This window comes from Chrysochloris asiatica, unplaced genomic scaffold (assembly GCF_000296735.1).
Source record: "Chrysochloris asiatica unplaced genomic scaffold, ChrAsi1.0 scaffold00283, whole genome shotgun sequence".
NCBI classification, from domain to species: domain Eukaryota; kingdom Metazoa; phylum Chordata; class Mammalia; order Afrosoricida; family Chrysochloridae; genus Chrysochloris; species Chrysochloris asiatica.
This window is the reverse complement of record NW_006408801.1, coordinates 786,112-795,591: the sequence shown is the minus strand read 5'-3', so window position 1 is coordinate 795,591 and position 9,480 is coordinate 786,112. Positions and strand designations below refer to the sequence as shown.

General features: G+C 53.1%; 1 protein-coding gene across 1 annotated transcript; it reads left to right on the top strand.

Moving 5' to 3' along the window:
* The first annotated feature begins 2,250 nt into the window (after positions 1-2,250).
* Positions 2,251-9,063, top strand: ZADH2 (zinc binding alcohol dehydrogenase domain containing 2). The gene is made up of 2 exons (XM_006874545.1): positions 2,251-2,444; positions 8,139-9,063. Exons 1-2 carry the CDS (start codon positions 2,251-2,253, stop codon positions 9,061-9,063), a joined length of 1,119 nt encoding a protein of 372 aa, XP_006874607.1.
* The last annotated feature ends 417 nt before the right edge of the window (positions 9,064-9,480 follow it).

Genomic DNA, 9,480 nt, shown 5'->3' with positions numbered 1-9,480 from the left:
TCCTGCCCTCTGCCGCCCGCGCGCCCCGCCGCGTCTTCGGGCGCCGCTCGGGCTCCCTCCGGGCTCTGCGGTCAAAGAGTCTCCGAGCGCAACTTTCTCGCGCCCTCGCTTGGGGGGGATGGGGGGCTGGATCGCTCGGCGCTCCGGGGGCGCGGGGCTGCGTGTTCAGGGCGCGGGGCGCCGCGGGCTCATTGTGCGCCGGCGAGGCCGCTGCCGGCGCTCCTCCTGCTCCCGGCGCTCGGTCTAGGAGGAAGAAAGCAAACAAGAAAGAGGAGTGAAGCCCCCATACATACATGCACCGGATGGGAAATGTCAGCTCTGTTCCACCTTGTAGCAGTCACAGATCAATCGGTGGCACGCCGCCGCGCAGCGCGACTTTCTGCTTGCCCGTCCCGGGGGCTTTGCCCCAGCTCGCCGCCGCTTCCGATACTAAACATCATGAGAACACATAGCGAGCGTGGATGTTTGTCCAGTCTTGATCGTCCGCGGAAAATGTTTTTAAAATTCACAAAAATCCTCCCCTTGGGGGGGGGGGGGGGAACACACCAAAAAACCACCAACGACAACAACCCGGAGAGTGTGCGCGAAGGGGGCGCAGAGCAGACACGCACTGGGTGGGCGCGAGGCGCGTGGACGGTCCCCCCAAACTCCTGGGAGAAGAGAGATGCACTCCGCTCTCCTTGTTCAGTGAAATATAACACACATTCGGATCGCAGAGCTTTCAGACAGTCTCAACTGATAGACAGACACATCGAGCTGCCTCTCGGTCCTTACTCCTCCTCCCTACCAACGTCACCCTGACAATTACAAATAGGTCTCACACAAGCCATACCTGTCAATCTTTTTAATTGCTTTGTTTTCTTTTTTTCTTTTTTTTTTTTTTTTTCCGGGGCTAAACAATATGACAAAAATGAGAAATCTTAATACAGCATAATGTAAGGATTTCGCATTTGAGGAAGACGTGGAGGGGTTTGTTATTGTAATTCACTGGCGGGTACTGGGTGGAACCCATCCATGTGTGATAAACCAAGTTTAGAGACCAGTGCCTACAGATTTTTAAACCTCTACGTGTTCTGATTGTACCTTCATACACATGCATCCACGTGCGCCCAAAGCACCCGCGGAGTCCTACACTGGAGGTAGAAATATCTGTGGTACCCTGGAAATCCTAATTTAGGGATAGATTTCGGTGGGGGTGGGGCGCTGGTTGGCTTTTGTATTTTGGTTAACTCATGTGTGAGTGGAAAACAACAGTTGGTGGTTGTGGGGGGCTGTGTTTTTAAAAATTATTACTATTAAAATAAACATCTTTAATAACAATTTAAATCTATACTTGGTTCATCACAGAAAAACGTGGGAAATATTTCGCTCAGTCCCCGCTATGAAAAGCGAATTGATGATCTAATCAAGGCACACAATTGGGGCGAAAACTGACGCCTCGGAACAGCGGATCTCTCTGGCCGGGTTACAAAATAAGGTCTTCATCTGGAATTGCTGGGTCTTGAGTTAACTCCTGGACAACACCACGTAGAAGTTTTCAATGTTTGCGTGCTTTGGGAATTTGGCCCGCTACCTTCCAATGTGTGCTTACTTTCCCAGTGGGGAGCCTCGAACAGTCGTGTAGAGGAAAGCAAGAAATCTAGGCCAAATAAATAAAATGGCTTAGTTCATGGAACTTGAATGGGACAGACAAGGGTGGCTGGCAGGGCAAGGAGGGTCGGAGGCGAGGACCCAGCCTGGGGGAGTGGGGTGCGCCCAACCCACTCTGGGGACGCGGATTCCCTGGGCCGCCCGGCCCGGGGCGCTCCTCCCGGCCGTGCCCCGCCGCCCCGGCCGCGCTCGGGGTTGATTCGTACCACCTTGCAAGGAAGTGCGCGCTTCGCACGGGAAGGGGAGGTGCCTGAGCCGGCCGCCGAGACCGCGCCGCAGCGGGCCAGGCTGCGGAGCTGCGAGCGGCGGGCGCCGAGCGGCGTCCCCTCGCTTTCTCACCCCCCCCTACCCCCCCGCCCGCCTGCCTCGGAGAAGTCAAATCCGGCTTTTGGACGCGGCGAGGGTGGGGGTATCCGGTGCCGGTGCGGCGCCGGGAGGAAGGGGGAGGGCGGAGAGGCTCCCGGCCAGTCTGCGCCGAGCAGATTCAAAACAAAACAGGGAGATTAAAGGAGCCGCGGCGGCCGCCCCGCCCCACACTAGCCCGCACCAGCCCGCCCCGCGCCCCACGGCCCGGTTGCGCCAGCAGGCACCGTGCGGGCCATGCGCGCGCTGCGGACCATCGTGGACATGTCGTACGCCCGCCACTTCCTGGACTTCCAGGGCTCCGCCATCCCCAAAACCATGCAGAAGCTGGTGGTGACCCGGCTGAGCCCCAACTTCCGCGAGGCGGTCACCCTGCGCCGGGACTGCGCGGTGCCTCTCCCCGGGGACGGAGACCTCCTCGTCCGAAACCGGTGAGCTCCGCGCCCCCCGGCCCGCGCTCGAGCACCGCCGCCTCGGCCGCTCGCGGGAAGTTCGCCCGCCGCCATCTGGCGAGCGCGATTGCGGGTTCCTAAGCGGTGGCGCATCCCGATGTCGCTGAGCGGCCTCCTCACAGAGGCTGATTTAAATTTGGGATTCCCCTCCCCTCCCCCATCCCGCCTCCTCCCCCTCACGCCCTAAATAAAACCGCTGCGACCCAGAAGGAAGGCTCCCCTCGTGGCCCACCCGCACCCACGGCCACCGCGCGTGCGGCAACGCTTTCAGGGAAGGAGAAGCCACCCGCACCACCCGGAGACTTTGGGGAGCGCGCTAGCGAGCGAGGAAGCGGGGCAGCTAGGGCGGCGCCTACTGCCCGCCAAGGTGGGCGGCCGCTGTATAGTGGCGGTGCCAGTGGTTGGGTGTGTTCTGTGCACCTCGCCGGCGTTGTCTGAGTGTTGTCAGTGCTGGGTGATTGTTGTCTGTCCCTCGGAGGGAATCGACAGCGCGCGGCGTGTGTCGGGGCAGCTGGGCCGGGGTGGGAGCGAGGCGCATTTGCCTACAGGTTTTGCAAACACCCGTGTGACCCTCGGGTCTTCACCCTTCACAGACCGACCCTCGCCCCCACCCCACCTCAGGGTGTTCCCACGTGACTCAGCTCTGGTAGCCAGTGAAGCAACCGGAAGGAGAGGCCCTTCGCCGGCCAGAGCCCTGCTCCGAGCCGGGTCTTCGCTCCTAGGTCCCCAGACCTCCCCACTCATCGCCCGACTGCTAGGCGAGGGCTCCTCCTGTCCCTTAGAAAGAGCAGTGCTTTCCAGACTGCGGAACTCCGAATGGTTCGTCAGGCTTTGCATATCTCGGGACGAATACTGTTACTGAAGGGAGGAGTCAGTTGCGGTTATAATGACGGTGTAAATGTGTGCCAGAGATTACTGCGAAGTTCATTTCAACCTCTGAAAGGACGAAATGCGCCCTGCCCAAGAAAGGAGTTTAAGGCCACTTTTCCTCGGTTCTCTTTTAGAGATTTCCCATAAGACTGTAAGATCGAAGGGCTCTACAACTTGGGGGAAATGTTGGGAACGTGATGATAGAGTGAACCAGGATGGGGACGCCCTAGTGAAGCCTGGGGGTGCCTTAAAGGGTGGGGCTGGAGGTGTTTCTACTCCAGAAAGTTTGCGTCGCAGCAGAGGACTTCTTCTGTAAAAGCTGTCAGGACAGAACACGCTGCTCCTTCCAGGTTATGAAGAAGGCTTGGGTGTGTGCATACACGCACAAAACACAAAACGCACTCTAGAAGTGAAGGTGGAACCCATATCAAAAGCCTCCTAACTTACACAGGCGAAAGTGTGTCCTTCCCTCTTTACGATTAGGGCTACCCCTTGACTGTAGACCCGAATACTCAAACTCACGCACGCACAACTGCTTGAGTAAAATCCCTTTTAGAAATGGGGCGTGAAGGGAGGAGTGACTGCGATGGAACACGCAGAGAAAGACGACAAGCCACAAGCCACGGCCGGGTGGAAGTACCTGCCTGCTGTAGCTGCTCCTGCCGGTTGCGCGTGCTCTCCCGGGCCTCTCTCCCTGCGAATGTTCCTCACCTTGGGTAGCTTTCCTTTCTCTGTTCCGCACACTTCACAATTAAGGTCGCCCTCCGCCCCTCCTGCCGCCTTCCCAGAGGGTTGCTCCCAGGCGACTTTGGGGCTCAGGCTCTCTGTGAGCCCTGGGCCATCAGATTGGGTCCAAAGGCGCGCGCTGCTTGGATCCCTGAATTCGGTGTTGAGGGCGCAGAGCGCTGGCTCTCAGGTTTGGAGAGCTCCAGTTGAAGTGTCTTTAGATCCTTGCCTCTTTCCCCCTCCTCGCATACCGGGAATCCCTTTAATATAAATAGTATGAAACCTATAACTACAGACTTGAAATCTACAGCTGAGGAGAATGACCAGTTTTCTGTGTGTTGGGAAGGAAGACTCATTGTCTCGCCCTTTCTCAATGCTGTTGGAAAATCTCGTTCTGCCCCCAAACTGTAAACAGATCTTGATCCTTGCAAATAGGTGTTCATGGAGGTAGCATTTTACAGATTTTTATAAAGAATGGAGATTTAGTAATTCACTGCATTCAGGTTAGTAGCTGATGGTGATCTAGACCAAATCACCCCAGAACGGTGTTAATTGCACTGAAATGTTGTACACACACTCCTCATTTTGATTATTCCAAACTCAATTTGGAATGAAAGCATTGAGCCCCCCACTTCACATGTTTGGAGGGTTTCTTTGCACTCCGCCGGACTTTTGCTTGCAATGGAATATTTGCCCAGGTCCCATCAGAGTAAAAAATACAAGTCCTTTACTCAGAGGAAGGTAAATGCTTTTGAGCTAGTCATGGAGTTAGGAGACTGAAGTGTACTGTTTTCAGAAAGTGTGAAAAGGGACAGATAAAAGCCTTCTTATGCGTGTCCTACCTTGTTTGCTGCTGGGGGGGGGGAGACAACTTCACAGAGGTACCCCCCTCCCGCCCAGTCCACCGAGAAGGAAAAGAAAGAGCGAGAGACGCCAATTTAAGTCCGTTTCCGTGCGATTTCCAGCCTTTTTCTGTAAGCGGGTGGCGGAGTATTTCGTTTCCAAAGATTTCTGACGACTTTCTGCGCCCCTGTAGGATAGTGGAGCCGAGAGTTTGGAGGAATGGCGGGGAGGGCGTTTTGATGAACGGTTTGTTGCTCGCGGGCGGGTAACAATATTTCTGCTGATTCTCTAGGCCGGCTTTTTGTCTTTCTTTCTTTTTGGTGAGGAAGGTCTACTTTACGTTTTGTTTCCCGATATTGCTTTTGCTCTGGGCTGGAGCGTTCGCATTTGGTTTTTGTTCAAAGGACAGCCCCCGTCTCCCTCTCCCCCCCCTTGCAGTATTGCCCTGTTTTCACAGTAAACATGACGAAGGGCCTCCGCACTTTTTAGTATAAATAAACCCGGAGACTCGGGCAGGGTGTGGGTTGGGGGAAAGCCCACCACGGCGGCCCCATTCTTTTTCCTGGGGTTCCTGAATTTTGGTTTTTAATGGGATCCTCCTGTCGGCTTGCTAGAATCCTGTACTTATTTAAAGCACGCGTTTTAAACTAACCGGGGTATAGGGAACCCCGAAAACACAAGCCCTTCCTGGTGTGTATTCCCTGTTAATTTTGCACGCCCCGCCGGGCCCCCCTTTACTTTGGAGCCCGCTGCTGTTGAACTTGATTCTGCTGTTGCCGGTGGCGCGAGCTCTTGACCTCCTGCGTGCAGCTTCGTCCCAACGTCCAGGTAAGAACCGAGTCGCCTCCTGCCGCCGCGGCTGCGCATTGTCACCAGCGGGAACGGGGTGGCGGGGACCTGCACTGGGGCCAGGCGACCCGGGAAAGGTGAGGTGCGCGGAGCAGAGCTTCCTTCACCTACGACCGTGTGACTTAGAAGATGGCTGGGCGGAGGGTGGTAAGAAAAGGGGGAAACGAGGCCAAAGTCGCTCTGGGCTCCAGGAACTTGCCAGCCCCCAGTGACTCGCCGGCGGCTCGGGGACCTGCCCGCCAGGAGGCCGATATCATGGTCCCGGCCCCTCCGCAGACTCAGTCCGCTGCGACCTGATACTTCCGAGGGGACGGGTCTCCAGAGCGCGGGGGAAGAGGTGGCGACCCCGCGGGGACTGCTTGGACCCAGCCGCCCCCTCCCTCCCGCCGCCCCGTGCTGGTCGCCTTGGGTTTTTAAGCAGAGCTGGTGGCAAGTTCGCTAAGCCGCCCAAGCCTTTGCCTTGTGTCCCTGCGTGCGTCCACAGCCTGCCCTTCTGCGGGGCGCGCTCCCTGCCAGCTTCTCGGAAGTGGGGCCCCTCTGTCAGCTTCTCTCGGGCAGGAGACCCTCGCGCTTTTCCCCTGCGGAGTTTTCTTGTATGGAGCCACCCAGGGTGCAGCCCCCAGCGATGGGGAAGCACTTGAGGGCCTCCTTGGCCAAGGGCTAGTTACCGCTGGAGCCCAGGGGGCTCCCTCAGCCAGGAACGGGCGCTCCAACTCTGACTGCAGAGCTGCGGTGGTGGGGGAGCTGGGGAGAGAGGCTAAGGGTAGCTTGGGGAAGGCAACCGAGATAGAGGTGATGGCGGCCAGGCCCACTCCCCACCTCCAAAACCACAGGCTGTTGTCACTTGCATGCCCACGCCAGACTTTCCTGGGGCCTGCTTCACAACCATTAGCACAAGTGCCCTTAAGCCCTCCAGCTAGGCTGCCTCTGCCCCCACACACCCCTGTGAAGCCCAGGAAGAGGCCCTTTTCCTAATGATCCAGGCCTGGGGAAGGTTGTCAGTGCAAAGGAGAGGGAGCTGGGTTTCCTGTTCCCTAAAACTAGGTTGGAGACATCCTGATATTAACATGCCAGCAGACATCACTTAGATCCCTCAGTATCATGTATAAATGTGGAATTCTGGGGCATCAGATTGAGACTGTCCTGTGACTTCTGCAAACAGCTGGACTTGGCAAGGATTGCTGTCTGCTCTCTCCTTTCTACAAGACACAGAACTTCCCACGTATGTGGGAAAGCACCGTAACAAAGAGTGCAGAAGTGGCCCCTAGGATCTGTATGGCTGATAGTGTGTCCCTCCTGTACAGGGCACATACCGTTTATTAGGACATGTTACATTACAAGAGAATGCTTTTCAGATGTCTTGCTTACTAGCATCAAGTTACAGGTGGAAATGGCATTGTTCGGGTGTTCCATTCTGTGGCTGAGCCACTCCTGACATTCTTAGCAGGTTATATTTTCCCTTATGCCGTAGGGTTCCTCTTTCATTGTGGGGTACACAAAGATGAAGAAAGACTGGTGAAAATGCTGGTCTTCACAGTTAAACCGAATCTGGATATCAGCATGCCAATAAATCATCTGGTATCAATCAACTTACCGTAGCTCAGCTTTTGGCTGAGGAAAAATATAAAGGGGTGATTTGCTTTTCTTTTCATCTGAAAAAAAAAGGACTGTACGGTGTTGAATGTTCCCTAAAAATCTCTCTGCCCTTATGAGACAAGTTTTGGGTTAGATGCACCAAAATGCACATTTTCACACCAGACAGACACCCTGACATCAGAAAGACAATGTGATGCAGCCTGACCATCAGTGCTGTAAAGAACCCCTTCAGGAGCTTGGAACAACTGATGACCTTGTCCAGTACATCCATCTTTAATAGTATCCTTGTCATTACTATTATTATCCGACGTGTTAAATTGTTGCCAGAATCGATACAAGTCTACTTCTTTGAATATATTTTATCCTGGTGTTGTTTTTAACATCTTTGTTAAGAGACCAATTAATTTCCAACCCATTGCCCCAGTGAAGTTTGTATATAATGAGGACTTCCTAATTTTTTTTTTCTCTTTTTCCTTGCTTTTCCTTTTGCACAAAAAAAGGAGGAATAAATGATACAGGAACTAAAGAACGTAAAGTTTACAGTGACAGGGAATTAATCCTAAACTGATGAAACAATTCAATATGCCGAAAATAGTAAAGCATGCCAAAACTGATTGCAAATCATTGGTGAACTAATACTTGGTTAATGTCTTCGTTTGAGTGAACAGCAGGAATCATTTCTTGAATTCTGTTAGAATGTAGTGCGTAGCAGCAGGCCATCCTCAATAGCTAGAATGTCTAAGTGGCAGAAGAAACATCTTAATGTATCTCTTGTTTGTTCTCTCTTAGATTTGTGGGTGTTAATGCCTCGGATATCAACTACTCTGCTGGCAGATATAACCCTTCTATGAGGGTCCCCTTCGATGCAGGTTTTGAAGGCATCGGTGAGGTGGTGGCCTTGGGCCTCTCTGCTAGTGCCAGCTATACAGTGGGCCAAGCTGTGGCTTACATGGCACCTGGCTCTTTTGCTGAGTATACAGTTGTACCAGCCAACATTGCAATCCCAGTGCCTTCAGTGAAACCTGAGTACCTCACCCTGCTGGTAAGTGGCACTACTGCACACATCAGCCTGGCCGAGCTTGGAGAGTTGTCAGAAGGGAAAAAAGTTTTGGTGACGGCTGCAGCAGGGGGGACAGGACAGTTTGCTGTACAACTTTCAAAAAGGGCGAAATGCCACGTCATTGGAACCTGCTCCTCTGATGAAAAGTCTGTCTTCCTGAAGTCCATTGGCTGCGATCGTCCCATCAACTACAAAACGGAGGACGTGGCTTCGGTCCTCAAGCAGGAGTACCCCGAAGGTGTGGACGTGGTCTACGAGTCTGTGGGGGGCTCCCTGTTTGACTTGGCGGTAGATGCATTGGCCACCAAAGGTCGTTTGATCGTAATTGGGTTTATCTCTGGCTACCAAACTCCTACTGGCCTTTCGCCTGTTAAAGCAGGAACATTGCCAGCCAAACTGCTAAAAAAATCTGCCAGCATCCAGGGTTTCTTCCTGAACCATTACCTTTCTAAATATCAGGCAGCCTTAGACCATTTGCTCAAAATGTGCGAACACGGGGAACTGGTATGTGAAGTGGACCTCGGAGCCTATTCTCCCAGGGGCACGTTTACTGGCTTGGAGTCTGTATTCCGGGCTGTCGAGTATATGTACATGAGGAAAAACACTGGGAAAATTGTCGTTGAATTATCTCACACTGTCAGCAGTAAACTGTAAAAATAGAATGATATCAATCAAGAGAGAATGAAAATGGATACTTTCTGCCTTAATGTTGGTAATGGATATAATATTTCTTAATACAAAAATAAGGTGTTAACGAATCATGAATTCTCTTTTTTTGTCAGTCCCTCATTTGGAAAAAAAAAAAAAAAAAAAGGTACTAATGAAACTTTCTTGGATGGCTGAGAAGTAAAGCACGCACATTCAGTTCTTTAGTCCTGGGCAGTCCTGTTCCAGGGACTAAATTCATTCCTGATGCAAGTGCTAATCTTGTCAGTATGATTTAAAATTTGGTCTTGAGAACACCTCACAGATTCTTCTTTGCTTTGGGGTAGTTTTACAGTAGTTCATACACACTTTGCTTTGGGATAGCTTGGTCTTACAGTAGTTCATACACACTTTGCTTTGGGATAG

Bases quoted from the DNA above. Each gene is read 5' to 3' on its own strand.
- ZADH2 (XM_006874545.1), top strand. From the start codon at position 2,251: ATGCGCGCGCTGCGGACCATCGTGGACATGTCGTACGCCCGCCACTTC. The intron at 2,445-8,138 runs GTGAGCTCCGCG...GTTCTCTCTTAG, and splicing joins GACCTCCTCGTCCGAAACCG to ATTTGTGGGTGTTAATGCCT.